Source organism: Elephantulus edwardii, unplaced genomic scaffold (genome assembly GCF_000299155.1).
Source record: "Elephantulus edwardii isolate Elephantulus edwardi_28Jun2011 unplaced genomic scaffold, EleEdw1.0 scaffold00145, whole genome shotgun sequence".
Lineage (NCBI taxonomy): Eukaryota > Metazoa > Chordata > Mammalia > Macroscelidea > Macroscelididae > Elephantulus > Elephantulus edwardii.
Window position 1 is genome coordinate 3,745,743 of NW_006399895.1, and position 26,340 is coordinate 3,772,082.

Here is a 26,340-nt window from a genome sequence, read left to right on the forward strand (position 1 = left end):
CGGAGTGAAGGCCTCACTCACACTTTGCATCTGAACCTTTGAAGAAATTACTTGACATAAAAATAAAGATTTTGTTTTTATATATATATATATATACAGGTCTCTAAATATAGGAAAAAATCGGATTGTTTAGAAAGCCTGGGAAGAATGTGTTTTGTACAATCACACTAGTTAGACTCATGTCCCCCAGCCCTGTGTGACCACTGACCCAAGAGGCCACTGTCAGGTGTTTAAGGGAGAAAGAATGCTTTTCCTCTACCTTGTGTTTGCTCATCAGGCCCCAGGGCTGCCTGGCATCCCGTGTTCAGCACACACATCTTGCTAATCTCAGGCTTGTATAACAGAAATACCACAAATGGGTGGCTTTAACAAACAGAAAATCTCCAGAGAATGACTCAAGGTACACTCTCCATTAATCCTGCCTCATCAGCATAAAATCTGAGCCAATTCCCAAATGAGATGATAGCTAGGGGCATTGAGGTTAAGACTTACAACACACCCTTTTTGGGGGACACACTGCAACCCCTAAAAACATACATAACCAATCAGAGACACCGAGGGCACGGCAGGGTTTGCACATCCCGTCTCACGCCTCAGGAAGTGACTTCTTTTTAGTTCCAGATGGAGAGACGGGAGCCGGATGGCCAAAGTTACTCTGGTCTGGAGGAGCAGGGCCCAGTGGCTCCCCAACCACGGATCACCTTCCCCCACACTTTCGAAGATAAGGAAACCCGGATCTGCTCTGGAGAGGCGGGAGGGGAAAGCCAGCCTAGAACAAACACAGCTGGGCTCCTTATCACCAGCAGGAGGGACGGCACCCACGATGAGGCACCCATGATGAGGGCTACAGGTGTCCGTGCCTCAAGAGGGGTGTCTTGAAAATATTCACCCTCTCAGCCAACCCTGGGCTAAAGAATGAAAAAGAGGGGCAAAGAGTCAAAAGACTCCTTATGACAACAATTGCTAACTAGGAAATAGGCCTGAGATCTGATAGTTAACAATTTATCGAATGAGACCAAGCATAGCTCTTTAAAATGGAGTTTTCCGGGACCCTAGTGGGGCTGTGAGTTTGAGGTGGAGGTGAAAAAAATCTGACTATTTTAAATATTTTTTTCCCTTTTGTCTAATTGGATCCGACTAGAGATTACTTCTTTTCCAGTAGGATGTCTGGTGTAGTCAAACCATGCACCTTTGGGATTGCAGCACAGCTTCTTGCTGCTAGGTCACCAGAGCTGCCTCTGACTAAAATCTTAATGGAGGACTGCACCATTTCAATCCTGAATCTGGTTTAATGTTCTAATTGATCTTTTTAGTGTATTAAAAAATTTTTTTTTAAAATGGAGTTTTTCAAGGATTTTTGAGGATCTGGGGGAAAAAGGCTTATAAAAATCACATTATGTTCTTAGCTATATTTTTTTAATATGTTTTTTTAATTTATTATTTTTGTGTGTGTGTACTGTCAAATCAGATCTGACTGGTACAGGAGGAGATTGTCCCTCCTTCCCCAGCAGAGCATCTGGTGGATTCGAACCGTGCACCTCTGGGATTGTAGTTGCAGCTTCTTGCCACTAGGCCACCGGAGCTCCCCTTCTTAGCTACATTTATGATTTTTTTTTTTAAGTATGAAGGACAGCCCACTAAAATAAGAGTGGTGGTTTCTGGGGTGTGGTTAGGGGAGTGATTTGTTACCTTTATATAGCTGTATTTCAATGCAAAAAACCAAAGAAGTACTACTTTTTTTGTTTTTGCACTACTTTTATAGTTAGGAAATACATTTTAGCAGTTAAAGGTTGCAGAAGGTAGAAAATAATACTCTTTTAGCTTTTTAAAAGCCTCTGAAAACCTGTTGGAGGGTCACTTGTTGGCCAGTTCTAACTTATTGATACAGCAACATGCTAACAGTCCAGGGAGATATGGGAATGTGATTAAATGAGAAGTCAGCAGTCCAAGTCCACCGGCCCTTCCATAGGAAACTTGAGGCCGTGTGCTTTTGTCAAAATGGACATTCAGCTTTGGAAACCCTACGGGACAGTTTTACTCTGTCCTCTTGGATGGCTGGGCATTGGCAGTAATGGCAGCCGAGAAGCTAATAGTTCTAATAACTAGAACCTCTCAAAGGGCTGAAGGCCTGTCCCATCCTAGGTTGCGTCAAAGGCCTAGACTGAGGTCAGGCCTGTAAGAAGCCATTCATCCTTGACTGTCCATGCCTGTAACCTGGAGCCAGTGAGGAGACAAAGCTCGCCCTTTCATAAGGGCTAAAACTCCAAAACATTCCCAGGCCCAGCACTGTCCTAAACACAGTTGTGGTTTTCTAACAGACACGGGACTTCTGACCTCCGTCAAGCTGGAAACCAAACAAGGCTCCAAGCCCTGCCATCCAGCAGGGAGGGAGGGAGAGAGAGCAAACATGGGCCTCCTCCCCGCTCTATCACTTGGCCTCAGCCTTTCCACACAGAGAACGGAACACTGTCGTCTATTAGTGAAAAGAACATTTATTTTTCCTTGTGCAGAGAAGCCATTTTCAGTCAGGCGGGTCAGTCACACTTGGGCGAGTCCCTCTCACATAAGAAGGAGGGGTAGAAGAGGTGCTTTAGGTTGTACTCGGCTTGGGCTAAGCAGTGAGCAGCCTCCTGGTCACACTTGCATATGAGTTCCTGGCATTTGTCCTCCGTGGGTCCTGGAACAAGTGGGGAAACGGAGGTTAGCGCAGGGAGCTGAGGAGAAGCCAACAGGAAGCCAGGGACATCAGAGGCAGGAAGGGTCATAAATTGCATTCGTGTGGCCCTTCATAGCTTACCAGTTGACCTCAGTCCTCAGTGCTTTTCCAGAGAAAGAGGTATTGCTGGCCCTATGGAAAAGGGAACTGAGGATATATTTTCAAATGCAGACCTTTCAGTGTCTTTTTTTTAAAAAAAATTATTTTTGTGTATGTACCATCGAATCAGATCTGACTGGTACAGGAGAAAATTGTCCCTCCTCCAGTAGAGCATCTGGTGGATTCGAACCGTGCCCCTCTGGGATTGCAGTGCAGCCACCAGAGCTCCCTTCAGTGCCTTTTCCAAATCAGTATTACTAGTTCACTTGCAAATCCACATAGACAGGTTCTGTGCAGGACCAGCCAGGCCTGGGTTTGGAAGGGCCTTCTCTGCCCCTTCATTATCGTGTGACCTTGTCTAACCTTCTGAGACTGTGTCCTCACTCAGACTGGGTGTTGCCACTTTGTGGGGCTGTGGAGATGCCCCAGTGAGAAAGAAAATGTCATGTTAAAAAGTTAAGGTGCGCCCGACTCCAAGCCAAGCTCTTTTCCTTCACTTCGTATGCATGGGAAAGTTGGACAATGAATAAAGAAGACAGAAGAAGTATTGATGCCTTTGAGTTGTGGTCTTGGCAAAGAGTATTGGATAGCCCATGGACGCCCAAAAGAACAAACAAATTTGTCTTGGAGGAAATGCAACCAGAATGTTCTCTGGAGGCAAGGCTGGGGAAGCTTCATCTCACATCCTTTGGACATGGTTTCAAGAGAGGCCAGTCCTTAGACAAGAACATTGTGCATGGAAAATTGAGGGTCATTGAGGGAGAGAAAGACCCTCAATGAACTGAACTGACACAGTTGTTCCAACAGTGGGCTTGCGCATGGAGACTGTGAAGATGGCTGTAGGTCAGGACAAGCTTTCGATCTGTTGTTCACTTTTGACAACACAGTTGGGTCACAGTTGACAACACTTAACAATGACAACTGTACACTGAAGAGTGGCTGCAATAGCGTATGTGTGTGTGAGAGAGATAATAAAATTTTTTTTTACAGGGTTATAGTTTTGTTTTTAGTTTTTTATGGTTTGTTGTTTTTGGTATGTGAGTTGTTGGAGATTTTTTTGTTTGTTTTTTTCTTTTTGTATACTGTCGAATAAGATCCAATTGGCACGAGAGGAGATTGCCCCTCCTTCTCCAAGCGGAACATCCGGTGGATTCGAACCACGCACCTTTGGAAATAATAGATTTTGACATGCATATTTTCCTCGGAAAGCCAAAGAGATGAAGAGTAAGAATCAGAAATTCCACCAGTTTCTCTTCTAGGGGAGCCATGGACAACCCCTAGGGAGTCTGACAGCAGCAAGGAAGGGCTAGAGGGATCAGCTAGAGGTGTCAAACAGGAAAGTGGGGGTTCACCTCACAGGTCCTGTCCTGAGCAGAACTGCTTAAAGAAGTTTGCACAAGTGGTGAGTTCTGGTGGTCTAGTGGCAAGAAGCTGCACTGTAATCCCAGAGGTACATGGTTCAAATCCACTAGATGCTCTGCTGGAGAAGGAGGAGCAACCTCCTTTTGTACCTGTCAGATCCTATTTGACAGTACCCACACATACAAAATAATAAAAATAAGAAACTCATGCAATATTATTCAAAATGGGTGACCCTGGAGGACATTATGCTGAATGAAGTATCTCAGTCACAAAAGGACAAATGCTGCATGGTGCCACTGTTGTAAAGCAGGACTGACCTCGAGGTTGGGGGGGAGACTGAGAAAGATGGGTTCAATAATGTATACTGCACTGAAACAGATGAGGGGGAAACTGTTTAAGAGGGAAAATTATTAGGGATTTTTGTCATGACCAGAGCGAAGGCTGTATAGTGGATTGGACCTCGGGGGAGGGATTGTAAAACAATGAAATAATTTTTCTTTTACTTTTCCAAGAGGGTAGTGTACTAGCGGGGAGGGTTGGGAGGGGAGAAAAGTACAACAATGAATGAATGGAAATCCAAAGTCTCTGTAAATTTTCATTGAAATTAATGAGAAAAGAATAAAGACATTGACAAAAAAATAATTTAAGTAGAATTGTTGATATGTTTACTCTTAATGTTTGGTAGAATTTAGCCCTGAAGCCATCTGGCCCAGACTTTTTTGTGAAGGGAATCTTTATGACTGACTCATTTTTTTTTCTTCTGTGATGGGTCTGCTCAAGTGTTCTACATCGTCCATGTCAATTAGGGTAAGGCAAGAGATTAAAGGAATTTATCAATTTACAAAAAAAAAATTAATAATAAAAATCAGATGGCTGCACACAGGGATTCTGAAACTCAAGTCAGACCTCTGGTAGTTTCCAGATTACTGCTTTAAATTCTCTCTTTTTCAGACAAAAATTTATTTATTTGATTAGACAAGTAACTCAGAAATAACTGACATTAAGTTGACTCCTAGCTACCCTCCAGCAGTTTCCAAGACTGTAAATCTTTAGAGGTGAAGGTTGCCAGTCTCAGAGTTCCTGGTGGATTCAAACTGCCAACCTCAAGACTAGTAACGTATCACTGTTATAAATGGAAAAACAAAATCTTATATTGTAACTATAAGAATTGACTAAGAAGGGGAGGGAAGGAACGCAACAAAATACCAATAAAGATAAAATTCTAGTTAGCTGCTGTCTGAAGGCAAGGAATCCCCCAAATTGGGGTGTCTTGGTTGAAAAAGGGAAGATTGACAAATATAGGAGAGGTTTGATGACTCCTCACACTTTGAGCTTATTGTCAGGAGGGGCTAATACTTAGGAAAAGACATCTTGCTCGGAAAGGTGGAGGGGTCAGGGAAAGAGAGGAAGACCCTCAATGAGATGGCTTGGCACAGTGACTATAACAATGGACTTGAGTATATCAGAGCTGGTGAGGATAGCGCAGGCAGGATAAGGCAAGGTTCAGATCCATTGTTCACAGGGTCACTAGGAGTCCTAGTTCATTTGATGGCAAGTTACAACATCCTCAGGCCAGCAAACAACTGCCTAATTAGAAAAATTAACAAAAAGTGGAAAGGGAAAAAAAAAATCTTCCCTTAATTTTTTTAAAAAAAGTTTTAACACTGAACACCCTGGGAAATGTTATTTTGGAGGAAGAACAAACAAAACACAAACACTCCCAACTCCAAAAGCCTGTGTTTCAACACTGCAGACTGCCCTAGTTGGAATCTATTAAATGGATGATAACAAAAAGACACAGGAACCAGTGTTAATTGAGCAGTTACTAAGGCCCACCCAGCACTGGGCCAAGGGCTTCGTGGTCCTCAGTTCACCCAGTTGTCTTGGGGCAGGACCACGAGCAGCCCCACTTTACAGATGTGGGATCCAGGAAGGGGCCAGGGAACCACAGGGTTCCGCCTCCCAGGTCTGCCCCACTCTAGGCAGAAGAGACCGCCTCGTTCCCATGGTAACCACACCTATGGGCTGTTCTAGAAACACGTCCACAGGAAAACAACGTGCACACCGGAAGGGAACGGGTGTCAGCCAGGGAAGCACCCAGACCTTTTCACTTCTGGGTACAGGAGAGGATTGTGGGCATTTTTAAAGACTTGGGAAATAACTTCTATTTTAGAGAAAAAGAAGGGATACGGAATATCCTGCTGTATATTTTAAAAATATACACCTAAAAAAAGGCAAAGTAAAACACCCACGTCAGGGAGCTCTGGGGGCCTAGTGGCAAGAAGCTGCACTGCAATCCCGAAAGTGCAGTATCTGTCAGATGCTCTGCTGGAGAAAGGAGGTGCAATCTCCTCCTGTGCCAGATGAACCCAACTCTAAGGTACACAATAACAACAACAAAACCCCCAAAAGCCCCCGCGCCAGTGTCTGGGGATTGTATCTATAGGAATTTTATCTCTCCAAGCTGCTTCCTGGAAGTGAGGATTTTGAGGCTCCATCTCACATGCTTTGGATGCGTGGCCAGGAAGGATCAGTCCTCGGAAAAGGACATCATGCTTGGGAAGGTGGAGGGACAGCCCAGGAGAGGAAGACCCGGGATGAGATGGATTGACTCAGTGACTGGAGAAATGGGATTAGGTTTGTCGGAGATGATGAGATTGGCTCAGGACAGAGCAGGGTTCAGAGCTAATAATATCCATAGGGTCGCTGAGTCGCTGGCAACTCGATGGCATATAACACATTTCTGTTTTGTTTTGTTTTTAAATTTATATTACATGTTTTATTGAGGCAAAGAACTATATAGAAAAACACATTTGTTCTGCTTAAGGCATACTTGGGAATAAACCATTGTACAAATTATTGCACATTTGAACATTTCTGTTTTCTAAGATTGTAGACTTTTCATCCAGATTTAAAGTTGTGTTAGATGCCGCCAAGTTGACCATAACTCACAGTGACCCTGTGAACAACACATGGAAGCCTTGCTCTGTCCAGTGCCATCTTTGAGATCTCTGCCACACTCCAGCCCATTGTTGACACTGCTGTGTCAATCCATCTCCTTGAGGGTCTTCCTCTCTTTTGTGGACCCTCCACTTTCCCCAGCATGATGTCCTCAACATACACAATTAGGTTTAATCAAACTACACCACTCAGTGGCCAGGCATCTTCATGACGCAGTGGGTTAACCATTGGGCCACCAACCAAAAGTTTAGCCTCCTCAGAAACTTATGGGGCAATTTCACTCTGTCCTGTGGGGTCGCTATGGGTTGGGAATCAACTCAAAGACAATGGGTGGGGGGTGGGCTCTCAGTGGTAAACAGCAAAAGGAAGTGGGTTGTGAGGTTTCTTAGTATAAAAATGAAGACATCTCCAACCATCTGCCCTGGAATCAGTGACACAGGTATTGAGAGGCATCGACTCAAGCAGACTAAGTCTATTTGCATTAATTCTCTGGATCCTAAGATGACAGATATCATCTGCCTGACCACACATCCTATGCAATTTCAATTACCCTTCATCTTATACTGCTCGATGAAGGCAATGCCTGACTAAATTATAAAGAAATGATAATAAAAATGTAAAAAAAAAAAAGATGTAGATTGTGAGGGCTTCAGTGGTCCCACTCATCCTGTACTTGCTCTCTAGTCTCCCTTCTCCTCTTCTACAAATAAGCACAATTTTGAGTTGAGGCCATGGTCCCAGCAGGTAAATGCTGCTTCACAACAATACCCATCCAGTTTGTCCCCTTGCCCTGGTCCTGCCTATATGTTGTTGTTGTTATGTGTCAAGTCGCTTGCAACTCATAGCGACCACATGTACAACAGCTCTAAGCCCTGTTCTAACCTGAGCCAACCTTATTGTCATGACACACCTACCATTTCCCCAGTCACTGATTCAGTCCATCTAATTGAGGATCTTCCTCTCTTGTGCTGTCTCTTCACCCTGCCAAGCATGATGTCCTTCTCCAAGGACTAATCCCTCCTTGCAACATGTCCAGAGTATGTCAGACGGAGCTTCAGAATCCTTGCCTCCAAGGAGCAGGGTTCTCCTAGCAGTCCATGATATATTCAACACTCTTCTCCAGAAGCACTGCTCAAAGGCATCAATTCTCTATCATTCCTAGTCATTGTCCAGCTTTCTGACACATAGCAAGCAATTGCAAAGATTATGGCCTGGATCAGGCACACCAATGTCTGCCTACATATAAAATCTGGAAATGCCTTGAGCACACACCCTTGGACCCAGCAATTGTGGGACTGGGTGTTACAAACCCCTGCACACAAGTTCACAATGGTTTACGAATCATGCTCTTGGCTACCTCCTAAAGCTGTTGATGGGGATGTGACCCAAATTAAGTATTCTGTGCCACAGACCCAGTGGTTCCCAACCAGCACAGCTGCGCCCTCAGGGGGATCCTGGGCAGCGTCTAGGGACAGCTATAGTTACCATGACTGTCAGGAGGCAGTCCTGGCATCCAGTGGGTGGAGACCAAAGATGCTGCTACACACACCACAGTACACAGGACAGCCCCACACCACAGGCTGATCTACTCCACAACATCAGCAGTGCCAAAGCTGAGGAGCTCTGCCACACAGCTTCTAATCTGACTTTTAAAATATTAGGTTATTGAAAGACAAGGAACTCATGAAATATTATACAAAATGGGTGACCCTGGAGGACATTATGCTGAGTGAAATATCTCAGTCACAAAAGGACAAATACTGCATAGTGCCACGTTGTAAAGCGGGACTGACATTGGAGTTGGGGGAAAACTAAGAGAGGATAAATAATGTATACTATATTGAAACAGATGAGGGAGAGAACTGTTTAGGAGGAATATATGACTAGGTATTATTGTCATGTCAAGAGTCCAAAATGAAAGCTGCATAGTGGAGTGGACTCAGGGGTGAGGACTGTATAACAATGAAAGAATTTTATTTATTTTATTTATTTTTTTTACTTTTCAAAGAGAAAAGCAAACTGGGGTGGAGAGGTGGACAGGGAGAAAAGTACGAAAATGAATGAATGGAAATCCAAAGTCTCTGTAAACTTTGATTAAAATAAATTTTTTTTAAAAAATCAGGTTAACTCATATGACCAATATGTTCAGAATTCAGTGCTAAGTGGGAGAAAATGGGAAAATACATGTAGTATGATGATCTGTTTAAGTTGTGGTGCTGGAGAAAAGGCTTAAACATATACCATGAACCAAAAAACCAAATAGATTTGTTTTACAGAGGGTGAAACCAAGTCTCTCTTCAGAGGTTAGGATTTTGAAGCTCTGTCTCACATACTCTGGGGCACATGGCCAGGAGGGACCGATCCTTGAAAAAGGACATCATGCTTAGAAGGGTGGATGGACAGCACAGGAATGGAAGACCCCAGAGGAGATGGAGTGATATGGTGACTGGGGAAATGGGGTTAAGGGTGGTGGAGTCAGTGAGACTGGCTCTGGACAGGGCAGGCTTCAGAGCTGGTGTACATAGGGTTGCTATGAATCACAGGCAACTCTACAGTACACAACACCAACAACCTGATCTGATTATTATAATAAGTATGAAGTTATAGCATACATGTGTATATACCTGTGTATATTCATGCATATTCAACCTTCCAGTTAAATGCACCCTGAACCCAGACCCTCCCACCATGTCCACACTGCTGCCCCATCTCTCATTGAGGCCCTGCCTTGTGACTGGCACTGGCCTTTCCATGCAGCAAACTAAACCCATCAATTCAATTCCTCTCACAGCCACCCTCCACTGAGCTTCTGAGGCTGTAAATTACAACAGAAAGAGACTGTCCATCATTCTCCCAATGAGCTGCTCATGGATTCGAACTGCCAACCTTTCAGAGAGCAGCACAACACACACATGTGTTAGCCAGCAGGGCACCAGCCAGCATGGATCTGTGAAAACACAATCAGGTCATGTCCCTCCTCTTCCCTAAGCCCCACTGGTTCCTCAGAAAAAAACTTTCAACGACTCCATGGGACATGGCACCCCCCTTACTCTCTGACCTCATCACCTCCCCACCCCTCACCCTACCTTATGTTCTTCAGATGGGACACCCTGGAATGCACTTCCTGGCAGAACATGCCATGGTGCCCTGTCTCTGCTTCAATGGTTCTTCCCATTAACTGACCCCCTCAGTGCACACAACAGGGTACTCTACCTGCACCCCTGTTTGATTTGTCCTTGCATCACCTCTCAGAGCATCCACACTATCTTCCCGCAGGCTGACGCCGTCTCCTCCCTCTCAACAGCGCCCATCACTGTTTCTTCAGCACCGCACACAGAGCCTGGCAGAGCAGATTCTCAATGCCCTCAGCTGGACGCACCCAGAAAAAGTGATCCATCATTGCCAATTCTCAGGCGGACTCCGCAGGTAAGCATTAACACTCTCATTTGCACAGATGAGAAAAGAGAGGGTCAGAAGGATTCAAAGGCTCACTCCAGGTCATGGAAAGGGTAGACCAGAGTTCCGACCCAGGACCTCCTGGTATAGTGCTGTCCTCCCCGAATCCCTCACCCTCTTCTCCAAAACAGAAAAGTTCTCTGAAGAGTAAGACTTGATCCCACTACTCTGTGGCCTCAAGGACCTGGGCCACCACGTTTTTGGAGAATAATAAAAACTAAAGATGGAAAATAGCTCTCAAGGGTTTGCTCATCACACTTAAAATTATTTGAGGCCTTTCAGTAAATATTGTTATGATTATTATTATTATAGGCTTTATATTTTTTAAAAAAATATTTAAGTCAAGCCCATAAATGGAAACTGGGCTGAACTGGTCACTAGGAAAAAAACCCAAAACAAATAAATAAAAAAACAACAACAAAACCATCCCCAGTAACTATGCTTAGAATGTCTCCAAACAGAGTAAGAATATTTTGAACCAAAAATATATAATATTTTGGTTCATCTGGCTCATTTGGTTTGGTTCAGGGAAGGGCTCTGTAAACAGGTGTGGACTTGGCCAGCAGGTACACCAACGGAGGGCGTACAAACAGCATTTGCTCATGGTGAAGGCCAAGCAGAAAAGGGAGGTTAAAGGGGAAGGGGCAAATCTTTGACAGATTCTCCATTTAGAACCCATTTTACCACCTCCATGCACTGGAGGAGGACAGCGTGGGAACCAGAAAGGTGTCCAGTGATAAGCATGGCACCGCTGCTTTAGGCAAATCACTTCCTCTCTTCGGATCTCAGTTACCTCTAACTCTGAAGCCAAGCTTTGGGTGAGATGATGCTGAGGGATCCTTCTTGCCCTCAAATACTGATATCCTATCTCTGTTTTAATCTAATGCCAACTCCTAGCTATGAAGCTTTGTCTCTTACTTTGAGCTTGTTGTCAAGAGGGGCCAGTCCTTGGAAAAAAGATATCCTGGAAGAAATATAGAGGGTCAGAGAAAGAGAGGATGACCCTTAAAATGACGATTGACACAGTGACTGTAACAAGGGCTCTAACTTATCAGAGTAAGAATGGCACAGGATAGCGCGAGGCTCAGATGTGTTTCCAGAGGGTCACTGGGAGTCCTAGTTGACAGCCGCTAACAACTATCTACACAACTGGAAATAAATGCATATCAGGGAACATCTTTCTAGTAATCCTTATGATTGACTTTGCCTCCAGAACAGGTCAACTCTTCAGAGATAAGGTGCTTGGTGGGAGTTACACACTAGCTCTTCCAATCTCTTTGGAAAAGGGAGCAGCCCCTGGCGGGCGGTGGGGCGAGCCGTGTGTTCAGCCCCTGGTGGGGCAAGCTGGCCCTCGGGGTGAGCTCCTCAGCCCTCGGATTGTACCATCTGACCCCTGGGTAGAAAAAACTGCCTACGGTATACAGAGAATTTTATTGAGATTACTTTCCTCCACCCTCTCCCCCAGTACACCCATAAGTAACATCCCCATGCCCTTCTATTTGTAACTCACAAGTTTGTTCTCTCTAGATTTGCTCACTTTTCTGTAGGTAAACTTAACACTGAGTTTTACTCCAGACCTGACCCTGAACCCAGTTTTGGAGACAAAAAGGGAAATACAATGGCCAGTGAAGGAAGCAAAGGAGGATGGAGCCTCAGGGTTCAGTCAACCGTGCCCACTGGACCCACCTGCGAAAATACTTTGCAGTCCAGAGGGGAGTAAATGTCAGGAAAACATCTTCTAACAGAACAAGAAGGCAAGCAGCTTCAACCCAAGACCACCAGTAAGGGGATAAAGTGTGTACCTTTCCCCCTTCACATCATGCCCCTGTTCAGCATGAAGAAGCCAGAGAGTCTGCGCCCAATTCCCAAATGAGAAACTCACAAGTGAAAAAGACAGTTTGTTTACTCATCATTGGACTATGCTTACCATTGCCCTGAATCATCTGGTCCCCACTGGATCCTTTTCATTTCCTTCTCCTGCTCCCCCCACCAACCAAATTGTGCAGCCTTGCAACTGCATCCCTGCAATTTTCATCCCTGCCCATCCTCACCCTTCTGCTCCCCAACATGGTTTTCCCAATAAAATAAAAAAAAAAAAAGAAAAGGGAGCAGCGTCAGAGAGACACTCAGAACAGAATTTAAGAGCGAGGGGGGAGTGGCAGGGACAGAGTTATACCTTCTGCCCATATAAATCAATCTTTTTTAGGGTAAAAGAGTAATGACAGATTTATTAGAAAGTTATATATCTTCAAAGGGACAGACCTCCCTCCCTGAAAGGAGATATGCCAATCACCTCATAAATGACAATCCCTTTTCCCATCTTACAACACCCATCTTCTAGGTGAGGAAGCTGTGATTGAGAGGGGGCAAGTCACGCGCCTGAAGCCAGGAAGGCAGTTTCCAGTCTTATCTGTTATCCTGTCCACAACCCCACCTGGCCTCCAAAAGGTTACTTCTACTTCCTCAGATCACTCAAGATTCCACATCCATTCTGCCTGTCCACACGTGCTATTTGTCAAGAAACCTATAAAAACGTAACATACGATCCATGAGAATCCATGAGAATGATTCCATTGGAATGTGAATAGCCAACTCATTTCTCTTTTTATTGCCTGGTTTTCAAATCCAGTAAGGTTGCCTGGAGCGACATCTGACATTTTCAACTACATTTTTGTTTGTTTGTTTCTATTTTAACTTTTTTAAAAAGTTGATGTGTCAAATGCATTAATGGTTACCCATGGCAGACAGTGTTTGGTGGAGCTCCCCGATTAAAACAAGCTTGGAAGCAGGAGTGACATCCACTACTGTAATAGCTTGCCTCTGGAAACCTTGTAAACCTGGAGAAAGGATGAAAGTCACACAAGTGTTGAGGACTTTCGTTCATAAGGTCGCTATGAGTTGCCTACAACTTGACGGCACTTAACAAAAAAACAACAACATTTTAACTTTACTAGGGGCTCTTCATATAAAATGTACACTGTAGTATTATTAGAAAGGATTATGTTACAATTGTCTTCATTCAATAAATGCTGCTGTAGTTAGAAAAAATAGATGGGGGCAGTGGGAAGACATAGACAGATAAGTAAACAGATAAAAAAATTGCTGTCTTTCATAAAATTGCTCTGCAGGAAAAAAGTCACTCAACCATGGTATTGAGATTATTAGATATCCATCTGCAGAAACAGAATTGGTTCCCTACCTCATACCACATATAAAATTGTTATCAAAGTAGATCAACACCCGAAGTAAAAGAGCTGAAATGATAAAATTATTAGGAGAAAATATAGTGTTTAATCTTTCTGACCTTGGTTTTGATAATGGATTCCTAGATATGATACTAAAACCACAAGTAACAAAAGAAAAAAAATAGGTAAGTTGAACTTCATCAAAAGAAAAACTTTTATGCATCAGAGAACATTACTAAGAAAATGGAAAAAAAGAAGTTTTTTAAAAGAAAATGAACATGCAGTCTACAGAATGGGGAAACCAATATATGATTAACCATAGATCTCACAAGGAAAGCAGAATCTATAAAAAAATTCTTACAATTCAACAGTAAAATGACAAGCAGTCCAATACCATATAAAATTGGGCAAAGCACTCAAGCAGACATTTCCTCAATAAAAATATACAAACAGACAACGCATAAAAATGTGCTCAACATAACTAGGTAGCAGGGAAATGTAAATCAAGTAACAATAGAAAAACCACTTTCAACCAAACAGGATGGCTATAATAATAAATACACAAAAATGTACAAATGTTCCTGAGGCTGTGGAAAGGTTAGAACATGCAAATGCAGTTAAAAAAAAGATCGGGTATTGTGGAAAACAGTTTCTAGCCGTTTCTCCAGAAGTTAGATGTGAAATTATCCTTTAGACTCAATAATCACACTCCCAAGGATATGCCCCAAAGAACAGGTACTCAGGTGCTTTTACATAAGTCTTCGTAACAGGACAGTCAAAAGAGGGAAGTAACCCAAATGCCTAACCAACAGATGAATGGCGAGAATCAGTGGCAGCTGTAAATGACCACAGTTAGGACACAGAGAGGTTGTCTGGCTCCGCCAGGATGCTCAAGAGATGCCCAGGAGAACGGGGCTGTGTGGGTCGCCCTGGGGACTCACCGCACACCACCTGACCATTGACACATGCCCAGGAGTAACGGTGCAGCTTGGGCCGGCAGCCAGCCTCCTCGGCAAGTCCATAGCAGCAGTCATGGATGTGGCAGCACCTGTGGGTGGCAGACGGTGGACAGATAGGTGGGTACAGCCAGGGCACCACTGCTTCTTAATCTCTCATGCCAGGTCCCTCCGGGGCCAGCATCCACTGCTTTAAGCTCTGACCTGGTAAACCTTGTCCCTAGCAATAACTCAGCTGGTCTGCATGTCCACTTCCCTCCCCGAGTCCCTGAGGTGCAGCCACACTGGCCTCTGTGTCTGACTTTGCCTGTGTCCTGTCCTCTACTTAGAACAAAGAAAGCCACAACCACTCTTCCCGTGTTAATGCTCAGCCTTCCTGCTTCACCCTCCAACGTACCCCTTCACCACCCCTTCACTTCCCTCCTCCAGGTGGAATGGGCCCCTCTGTCCACCCTCTTATTAAACCAGGCTCTTCCCCGTCAGGGAATGTTTTAAGGAGTCACCTCTGACCTCCCAAATGTGCTAGGGGAATCTCTCCTTTGCATCCTTTCATTAAATTGGCCTCTCATTAAGGAGCTGATTATGTCTGTCCTCACAGACCCTGAGGTTCATGGCCCCCGTTTGCTTCCCCTGAAGTCCCCAGAGGGGACTGACCTCCATCCACCTCGCTGCGCTGGGAGAAAAGGCCATTCAGGATCCTCAGAGAGTCGTCCCTAGTCTGGCTGAGAGATGCTGGAATTTAGGTAAGAGGAAGGAATTCTAGGAGCCCAGAAAAGGTGCCAGGCCCAACTGGACATCAGGGAGCACTTCCCAGAGGGGGTGATGTTTGAACTGTAATTGGAAGGTTGTGCCATTTGCCAGACAAAGCCATCACCCTGGGCTGGCTGGGCCTCCAGGATCTGGCCCCACTGGCTATTAAACAGTACCACAAGCTGGACCCTCTTGAACCTAAGTCCTTCTATCCTTTCTTGGCTATTCCCTCACAAGCCGCAGGCCAACCTCACAGAACATGGAGATTTCAGATCTGTCCCAGGATGTACTTACCTGTCTGCAGAATCCCGAGGTTGGCCATGGCCACCCAGGCCACAGTGGCAGCCATAGCTAATGTAGGCCAAGGCTCCCCGGGTGTGGGCACACTGTAGAGTCCCCGCCAGCTCCAGGAGCCCACGCCGGTGCACGTGTGACTTCCTGAAGACTAGTAAGAAAGCAAAGGTCATGGGGGGGGGGGGCTGCAGGCCTGGGTTGCCCCTGCCCTGGGGAGGGGCGTGTGGTGGGCACCAGCCTCAGAAAGGCCTAGCTGCTGTAGCCTGACTGCAGGGCTTCTAATCCTGCTTCTCCTAAATCAGCACTGTGTGGCCTTGGAAAAGTTACTCAACGTCTCTGTGCTTTGATGTTCTTCTCTGTGAGGTGAAGGGACTCGGCAATGCATGTTAAGCAGTGAGCACATAACAAGCTCTGAGTGTCACTATGACCTGGCTCAAGGTAGTTATGAAGGGGAAAAAAAAGGCACGGAGCCCAGTGTATGAGCAATCACACCACAGGGCCTTTGCACAGCTGCTCTCTCTTTTTCAGACTGCCCCTTCCACCCTCATCAACTCCAGACCCCAAGTCCATGCCAGGCAGGAAACATTTATGCAATTCTAGATGCCGGAGTTTGGGCTTCACAAATTAGCCAGGTCCCTCCACCAAGGTGCCGCCCTGGATGAGTCTTTCCAGTCCCAGAACACGTCTTCCCCAGTGTCCCCGCCTCTGGAGTCAGGGTCCTCTGCATCTGCCCTCACATCTCACAGCCCAGGCACACTTCCTCCCACACCAGGATGCCCTATGGCCCCAGCCCAGCCACTTCTCAGAATCTCTGGTCCCACGGGAAACATAGTGGGTACAAAGGTGTGATGTGATGGTGTCATGGCCTGAGCTGTGCCCGCCCGAATACACCTCTACAATGTAAAGGATATGTGATCCTCGGTGAGCTGATAAAACAAACAGTTGCAGGAGGATTAAGGGTGGGGCGCAACACTCCTAATCCCATCACAATCCTAATGAGAAATAAGGGGAGGTCCCCTAGGGGGTAACCCGCAATATCTTTTATTTCAACAGAGATAAATGGGGAGCAAAGCGAGCCTAGAGGGGAAACCCTTAGTATCATCAAGAAATAGTAGGTCCTTTTGGAACCCAGGCTCTGTGTCACTGGGGAGGGTAAGACACACTACAGACACTGGAGGAAACAGATCTTCCTCCACAATCAACTGACAGGCAGGGCCTCCCCACACACAAACCACCCCTCTGCCCCAGACTTTGAACTTCTAGCCTCCTCAACTGTAAGAGAAGAAATTTGTGTTTGCTAAAGCTATCACTTTGCAGTGTATCTGTTAGAGCAGCACAAGAGAAATAAGAGGAAGACCCTCAGGAAGATAGAGTGACAGGGAATACTATGAGCTTGAACATGACAGAGATGATGGGGACGGGGCAGGATAGGGCAAGATTTCCCTCTGTGGTTGTTCACAGGGCCATAGCCTGACCAACAGCACCTAACAACATAGAACTAAGACAGATGGAAACCCTTGCTTTTGACAGGTGAGAAAGAAGTGGCCCAACAAGGTCTTTATCTGGGCTCAGACCCCAGCTTCTAATCAACCCAGGGCTCCTTCCTCACCAAATAACAGCAAGGAAGGGGGCCTTGCCAGGGTGACTGAACTGAGGGGTACTATGGTGGCAAGTGTTCACGGTTATGTTGTTGTTGTTGTTGTTATGTACCATCAAGTTGCCTGCAACTCATAGCGACTCTGTAAACGACAGTTCTGAACCCTGTTCTATCTCTCCCCTACACCTGCTTGATCATGAGCCAGTTTCATTGTCTCTGACACACCTACCCCCATTACCTCAGTTACTGAGTCAATCCATCTCATCGAGGGTCTTCCTCTCTTGAACTGTTCCTCCACCCTTCCAAGCATGATGTTCCTCTCCAAGGACTGGTCCCTCCTTGCAGCATGCCCAAAGTATGTCAGATGGAGCTTTAGAATCCTTGTCTCGAAGGAGCAGCCTAGTTTCACCCTCTCCAGGATTGATCTGTTTGTTATCCTAGCAGTCCCTGGCATATTCAGTACTCATTTCCAGCACCACAGCTCAAAGGCATCGAATCTTCTTCTATCATCCTTAGTCACTTTCTAGCTCTCTGCTGCATGCCACGTAATTGTAAAGACCAGGGACTGGATCGGGTGCAACTTGACCAGACTAATGTCATTGCTCTTCAGTACTCTGGAGTGGTCTCTGACAGCAGATTTTCCCAGTTCAATTAATCTTCTCATTTCCTGGCTGCTGGTACCAAGATTGTTGATAGTGAAGCCGAGCAAGTGGAAGCTGTTAACAATCTCAATCTCTTCTCCATCCATCATGATGCTGCCAATTGGCCTGGTGGTGGGTTGTTTTCTTGATGTTGAACTTTAATCCATATTGAAGGCTGCAGTTCTTGACCTTGGCAGATTTTGCCAAGCAAGGTTGTGTCATCTGCATAATGCAGGTTGTTGATGAGTCTTTCTCCAATCCTGATGCCATATTCCTCCTCATAGAGCCCAGCCTCCCGAATGATCTGTTCTGCATATATATTGAAAAAGTATGGAGATGGGATGCATTCTTGGCATACACTTTTCCTGATTTTGTACCATGCAGTGTTTCCTTGCTCTGTTCTGACAACTGCCTCCTGGTCCAAGTACAGGTTTCACGTTAACATAAGTGTTCTGGGATCCCCATTTTTCTCAGAGTTAGCCACAGTTTGTTGTGATTCACACAGTCAAATGCCTTTGCATAGACAATGAAACACAGACAGACATTCTTCTACTATTCTTTGCTTTCAGCTAAGATCCATCTAACATTGGCTATAATGTCTCTAGTGCCACGGCCTCTTCTATACCCAGCCTGCACATCTGGCAGGTCTCTGTTGATGTGCTGTTCCAGTTGTCTTGGTGTAATTTTCAGCAGGATCTTGCTTGCATGGGATATTAATGATACTGTTCAATAATCTCCACACTCTGTGAAGTCATCTTTTTTTTTTTTTTGGAATGGGAATAAATAAGAATCTCTTCTAGTCAGTTGGCCAGGTGTTTGTCCTCCAGATTTCTTGGCACCTGGTGAGCACATTCAAGGTATCATCTGTTTGCTGAAATATGCCAATTGGTATTACATCAATTCCTGGGGCCTTATCTTTTGCCAGTTCCTTCAGAGCAGCTTTAAGTTCCTCCTTCATCACCATAGGCTCTTGATCCTATGTTGATTCATAAAATTCTTCTTTCTCAGCCAATTCTTTTCGGAATAGTGACTCTATGTACTCTGTCCATCTTTTTTTTTATACTTCCTGTGTCATTCAGCGTTCTGCTCACAGCTTCCTCAGGTATTGCAACTCGAGGCTTAAATTTGTTCCTTCAGCTTAAGAAATGCTGAGCAAGCTTGTCTCTTGAGTTTCATCTCCCGCTCTTTGCACATTTCCTTATACTACTTTACTTTGCCTTCCTGTGCTGCCCTTTAAAATCTTCTGTTCAGCTCCTTAAGATATTGATCTCTTCCCTTTGCTTTGGCGGCTCAGGATTTAGGGGCTTTCAAATCCTGTGGGACCGTGAGTCCTAGAATCCTAGAGTGTCCCCTCCTTCCTGCAAGGGTGCGGAGTCTCCCCCGCTGGCCAGTGGCCACAACAACTGCCCCAGCACTGATAGAACTCAAGTTGTCCCTGTCAATTTGGAACTGACTCACAGCGGGCCCTCTGGCAGATTGCTGGAGGCTGTAAATCACACAGGAAGAGAGTGCTCATCTTTTTCCCACAGAATTCCAATTCCGGGTAGGGTGTGGACTTAGCTGCACAACTCCCCATGGATGAAGCTGATAGATGGATATGAAATTTCCTGACCTCCTCCCCACCCCACCCCACCCCGCCCCCATTCACAGAGTCTCCACTCACAGACATCATCACACATCAGATGTCACAGATGGGGAGTTTGAGGCTAAGAGAGTTCACACCCATTGAGTGTCAGAGCGGACACTGCCGCTGGGTCACCTAACTGAAGCCTGCTCTCGCTCCATTCAGGGACTGACTCAGAGTCATGATTGGGTTTGGTTGTTCCTTATCATCCTCCTTCCTTCCCTTCAACTAGCACCTTTCTTCACTACACTGACTTTTTTGCAAAGGTTCAGATGAAAATGAATTCTATTTTTTTTTCCTCAGTGAAAAACATAGCCAATTCATTATAGAGGAAGAGAAAGAGACAAAACAGACAGGAAAATGTAAAGATGACTTTGGATTTGATGTCTTCACCCTCCTCCACATTCCCCAGCATAATATCTCTCTCCAAGGACTGGTCCCTCCTAAGAACAGTGAGAAGATGTTTCACTATCCTGCTTTTGAGCATCACGTGGCTGGCACTTTCTACAAGACAGATTTGTTCTTTGGTCTGTCCATGGGATATTCAGTACTCTTCTCCAACATAAGATTGTTCCTCCGTCCAACTTGGAAGGGTCCGAGAAAGAGAAGAAGACCCTCAAGGAGATGGACTGACATGAGGACAGTGTGGGACAAGGCAAGGTTCAGATCCATTATTCATAGGGTCACTATGCGTCATAGTCTTCTCAGGCACCTAGCAACATGACATCTGTATCTTTTACCTAGGAGGAACCAGGTGCTACTTCAAACAGCCTACATCCCCTTCTAGAACCTTCCACGGCTCCAGGTGCCTGGAGGATCGAGTGGAGAAGAGTCAGCCCCTTTTCTGTACCACTCCCAGCATCATCTTTCAAAGCTCCTCACATGATTTATCCTCCAGACTCTTGCATCATTTCTGGTTCCCCTGCTGGGAATGTCCACACCCAACCCTCAGTCCACTCTAGAGCCGCTTCCTGGAGTCTTCCTTTCCTTGACCCCCAGAGACCACAGCACGTTCTATCACCCTGTCGTCTGTCTGCTTAGGGGAGAGCATGCCTGATGCAGCTTGCAATTTCTTGAGGGTAAAGGCTGCCACCTTCTGCAGCCATGTATGTGTCCCACGCCTGAGTTTAGTGAGAATTCAGGAAAGGTCCCATGGAACATCCCACCCTAAGCACCTCAGACTGGGGCTCAACTATTCCCAGTATTCCTACCTCATCATTCTTTTTTTTTTAATTGGTTTGCATATTAGTTTACATTGTGTTTCATTCACATCATTATATTTTGTATAATTTTTAATTTACATTGTGTTTTAGGCAAGGATTCATATATACATTGTATTTTATATACTAGATTATAATTAATTTTTTAATTAATGCCTACTATTAGTGAGCTCTGGTGGCCTTGTGGAAAGAAGCTGCGCTGCAGACCTGAAGACACGTGGTTCGAGGCCACCAGCTGCTCTGTAGAAGAAAGATGGGCAATCTCCTCCCATGCGATTAACTGCCTCTCAAAACCCACTGAAGGGTCAGCTATGGGTCAGTTCCGACAATATGGTACATACACAACAACAACAATAATGCCTAATATTACTTGGTCTTTTCGAGTCCCCATTGAATCTTTCCTTTTCCTTCTCCTTCTGTTCCATCATTCTTGACACCAAATGGCCTTGGCTGGGCACAGCCTTCCAGAGGGCCTGGCCCAGGGTGACACCCAGCACTGGTTTGGAGCCAGCAGACTCTGCCGTGGCAGCCGAGGTGGGGCAGGTCGTGCTGGGCTCTGTTTGTTCCAATGAGGGCGTGCCAGGGCGAATGTGCTCCTGTGGGCCAAGGGTCTGTGTGTGTGCATTCTAGGTGTTCAGTCTATGTGCACGCCTGTGGTGATGTGTGTGTGTGTGGCTTTTCTGAGCCTGGGAGTATGTCAATTGTGTGTTGCATCTCCCCCCTCAGAGTGGCTATGCTGTGCATCTGTACTCTGTGCATTTGTGTCTGTGTATATGTCAGGGAATGGGTGAGCACCAGCTGAACACGTCTATTTGTGAAGGTGGGTGTGTGCGTGCGTATGTGCCTCTACTGTGGGAATCTGTGTTCCTGCTACAGAGTCTGTGTATGAATTTGCCCCTTTGAGTTCCTGAGTATGACTCTGTGTGTGTGTGTGTGTGTGTGTGTGTGTGTGTGTGTGTGTGTGTGTGTGAGAGAGAGAGAGAGAGAGGGAGAGAGAGAGAGGAGAGAGGAGAATGGGTATGCAGGGCAGCTGTGGAAATCTGTGTGTATGTGTGTCCGCACACACATGCTTGCATCTGATCATGTGTCACCGCGCATGTGTGTGTTTTGGATCCACGTGTGTCTAAATTTGCTCCTGTGGACATGCCTATACGTATGTCCATCTGTGTCTGTTTGTTCATGTGTCTATCATGTACCTGAGTCTGTCCTCCAGGCTGACTTGGTGATCTGTGTGTCCACATTCATCCTGTGTCCGAGTTGGTCTCAGTGACTCTGTGTGTCTGTCTTTCTGTTGTATATCTGAGTCTGCTGTGGGAGGGGGGGGTGACCTTCTCATTGACCCTGTTGTGTCTATGTCTGCCCTGGGGGGCTGACTACTTAACCCTGTGTCTGTGTCTGTTCAGGGAGGGCGGGCTGGGGCTGTCGGCTTTAGCCATGAGCACAAACCATGTGTCAGGTGAGGCTGGGTGGTTCTTGTCTGTGTGTCTCCACGTGCTCAGAGCCTGAAAACTCCCCATTTCATGTCTGTGCACCCCAGGAACACACAGCCACAGAGGGGCCTTCTCTGAGGTGGGGGAGAGGAGACGATAGTCTGTCCTCCTCCTCTGGGGAACAGATGGCTCTTCTACCTCTGCTCCTTCCCCTCTGAGGTCCTCCTGGAGAACCCACTTGAGGTACCAAGCCTGGAGGGAATGAGTCAGTTCACAGGACCCCTGATCATGGAGTGACTTCAGAGGGTTTTGTAACAAGTAAGAAAAGTTTCTGAGGAAGCTGATTAAGAGGAACTGGGGGAGTCCTGGGAGCCTGGCAGGGGTGAAAGAATGGGTCCCCCAGGGAGGTCTGAAGAGCCAGTCTCCTGGGAAGAAATGGGTGGGAGAGTGCCCACAGACAGAGCTACCGGGCACACTGCAGCGACCCGGGAGCCTGGGGAGGGGCAGTGACTCCTTGCACAGAAGTGGGGAGGCTGGGCTCCTGAGTCCCTAGCCGGGTCTGGGGAAATCTCTGGGGCTTTGGAGGGTCCTCGCAAGAGGCCACTTGTCTCACTCACCGGCGCCTGATCCAGGTCCCAGGTCCGACAGCAGCGACAGCAGGAGATGCATGGCCAGCAAGCACAGATGCAGTGGACCCATGGAGACTGGCAGGTGTGGGACGCTCGGGTAGCGAGTGCAGCCACCATGCTCCTGCCGGCCGGCCTCCCTGCCGGCCCCGCCCCACACTCCCGCAGGGCCTGGGTGGAGCCCAGCTGAGCCAGGGGCTGCAGGTGGGCGGGTTTTCCTTTATACGGGTTGTTGTTATGGTGCCTTCGAGTTGAGTGCGACTCACAGTAACCCTATGACCAACAGATCTGAGCCCTGTCTTATCCTGTGCCATCCTCACAATCTGTGACACACTCAATCAAGCTCGTTGCTGCAGTCGCTTAAGTCAATCCACCTGGACGAGGGTCTTCCTCTCCTTTGCCATCCTTCCACCTTCCCAAGCTTGATGTTCCTTTCCAAGGAATAACCTCTCCTAGCAACATGCCCAAAGTATGTGAGTCGAAACTGTATCATCTTTGCCTTCAAGGAGCATTCTGGCTGCACTTTACCCAAGACATATCTGTTCTTTTGGCCGTCCATGGGTAATTCAGTCCTCTCCATCAATTCTTCTTCTGTCATCCTTAGTCACTGTCCAGCTCTGAGTAGCATAGCAAGTGATTGAAAAGACCACAGTCTGAGTCAAGGGCACCTTAGTCCTCAAACTGATATCATTGCTCCTCAATAATTTGGAGATGTCCTGACTACACATTTTCCCAGTGCAATGTCTCCTGATCTCCCAACTGCTAGTACCAAGTGTATTGATTGTGGATCTAAGTAAAATGAAGTTGTTGACAGTTTCAGTTTTTTCCCCATCTACCATGATGTTGCCACTTGGTCCAGTGGTGACAAATTTTGTTTTCTTGACTTTACGATGCAATCTATATTGAAGGCTGCAGTATTTTAACCATCTGCATCAAGAGCTTCAAACCCTCCTCACTTTGAGCAAGCAAAGTTGTATCATCTGCATAACAGGTTATTGATGAGTCTCCTTCCAATCCTGATGCCACATTCTTCTTTATAGAATCCAACTTCTTAGATAATTTGCTCAACATACAGATTAAATAGGTATGGAGAAAGGATTCAACCCTGATTCCTATTTTTCTTAATTTTAAACAATGTAGAGTGTGAAACCAGGGTGCTCTTTGGAGACAAGGATTCTGAAGCTCCATTAGATACACTTTGCGCATGTTGCAAGAAGGGGCCAATCTTTGGAGAGGGATATCTTGCTTGGAAGAGAGGAAGACCCTGGGTGAGATGGATTGACTCAGTGACTGGGGTAATGGGGGTGGGTGTGTCAGAGACAATAAAGTTGGCTCAGGATAGAGCAGGGTTCAGAGCTGTTGTACATAGGGTTACTATGAGTCACAGGCAACTTGACGGCACATAACAACTACAACAGTGTGCTTTTGCTCTGTTAGCACAATAGTCTTTTGGTCTAGGTCTAGGTTTCTAACGAGCACAATTAAGTGTTCTGGGATTCTTCTCAATGTTAACTATAACTTGTTATGATCCACACAGACAAATGCCTTTTACAAAGTCAACATTCTTCTGGTATTTTTTGCTTTCAGCCAGGATCCATCTAACATCAGCACTGCCTCTTCTAAATCCAACTTGAATGTCTGGCAGTTCCCCATCTAGGTACTATTTAGCCATTTTTTAAATGATCTTCTATTTTGATTATATGTGATATTATGGATAGTGTTCAATAATTTCAACATCCTGTTGGATCACATTTCTTGGGAATGGATACAGATATGGATCTCTTCCAGACAGTCAGCCAGGAAGCTGTCCTCCAAATTCCTGCCACAGACTGGAAAACATGTCCAGGGCTGTGTCTCTCATTTGAAACCTGTCAGTTGGCATCCTATCGATTACTGGAGCCTGATTTATTGCCAATGTCTTCAGTGTAGCTGGAAGTTATTCCTTCATTACCATTGGCTTTCCTCTTTTTTTTCCCTTTTTTTCCTACACCGGTTTTACTTAAAACACAAATAAGTATTTCTTTTTCTGTGATGGCAAATGGTTGAAATAATGCTGAACATGAATTGTTGACTAATACAAGGGATTTAAATATCAATTATTTTTTAAAAAAAAAACCCACAGAAGAATAAAGTTTCCATTGGCTCTTGATCATATGACACTTCCTGAAATACTTCTGTCAGCCAATTCTTTTTAGTACAGTGACTCTGCGTATTTCCTCCAACTTCTTTTGATGTTTCCTGGATCATCAAGCTTCTCCTCCCCGCCTCCCCCCACCCCCCCGCCAGCTTACAGCATCTCTAAGTATTGTAACTCAAGGCTTGAATTTGTTTCTCAGACTTGAAGCTCTCATGGCCTAGTGGCAAGAAGCTATACTGCAATCCCAAAGGCACATCTTTCAAATGCACCAGATGCTCCACAGGAAAAGGATGGGCAGTCTCGTATATCTTTTACTGCCTCTGAAAACCCATTGGAGGGTCAACGATGGATCAGTTCTTTTAAAAAAAAATTATTAATATTTTAATGAAAGTTTACAAGAAAACTTGGATTTCCATTCATTCATTGTCGCACATTTTCCTGCTGACCCCTCTCCCCAGCTCACTTTTCTCTTTAAGAAGATTCTTTCATTGTTGCACAATTTCCTCCCTCTACCCCACCCCCAGTCCACTTTGCTAAGCAAAAGTTATTCTGGACTCTTATTCCGGACTGTTTTCTTGAAAATAATACTTAATCATAGATTTCTTTTAAACAGTTCTTTCCCTCATCGATTTAAATGCAGTGTTCATTATTTATCTCCTCTTTTCTTGTTCTGATTCAATGGCACACAACAATAACCACACTCTCAGGTCTGTGAAGAAGTTTCTAAGTTATGTGGGCCATATCAGGTGATCCCTTTAATCTAAAGCAGGGGCCATCTTCATCACTTCTGACATAGCTGAACTCATTGCTGCAGTCACTGTGTCAGTCGTTCTGATTGAGGGCCTTCTTCCTGAGGTGAGGATGAGGATGGCACGGGATTGGACAGGGTTCAGCTCTGTTGTTCATAGTGTTGCTATGAGTCATACTCAACTCGACGGCACCCAACAACACAACAATCAAGCAGGGCAGGAGCAAAACAGAAACAGCAACAAAACTCTTTTCAGTAACCTGATGCCCACTAATTTCTTCTTCTTCTTCTTCATTTTCTTCTCCACTCCGTCAAGATTATGGGATTCATTAAGAACCGTCCTGAGTAAAGGAATCAGGAAGGAATCGCCTGTGTCCCGAGATTCAAGGTGGTGGAGGTGTCATTCTCATCATGTTCTTTACAGAAACACAACAAACTCAGCCCTTCAGGGTTTGGCCTCTAAGAACTTAGGGCTGGAGGACACTCCAGGCATGTGAGTGGCCAAGGTGGAAGACAGGCTGTTCTCAGTGAACCTTCT

General features: G+C 45.6%; 1 protein-coding gene across 1 annotated transcript; it reads right to left on the reverse strand.

Moving 5' to 3' along the window:
• Positions 1–2,534: 2,534 nt before the first annotated feature.
• PLA2G10 (phospholipase A2, group X) lies at positions 2,535–22,990 on the reverse strand. Its single transcript, XM_006894524.1, has 4 exons — positions 22,909–22,990; positions 15,780–15,930; positions 14,721–14,827; positions 2,535–2,677 (listed from the first exon to the last, which is right to left on the reverse strand). The coding sequence occupies exons 1-4, from the start codon at positions 22,988–22,990 to the stop codon at positions 2,535–2,537; spliced, it is 483 nt and encodes a 160-aa protein (XP_006894586.1).
• Positions 22,991–26,340: the final 3,350 nt, after the last annotated feature.

What these genes read in the sequence shown, in the direction of transcription:
- PLA2G10 (XM_006894524.1), bottom strand. Translation starts at nt 22,990, where the DNA reads ATGGGTCCACTGCATCTGTGCTTGCTGGCCATGCATCTCCTGCTGTCG. An exon ending in CCTCGGGATTCTGCAGACAG is followed by an intron (nt 14,828 to 15,779) that starts GTAAGTACATCC and finishes TGCCACCCACAG; the next exon opens with GTGCTGCCACATCCATGACT. An exon ending in CAATGGTCAGGTGGTGTGCG is followed by an intron (nt 2,678 to 14,720) that starts GTGAGTCCCCAG and finishes CACTTGTTCCAG; the next exon opens with GACCCACGGAGGACAAATGC.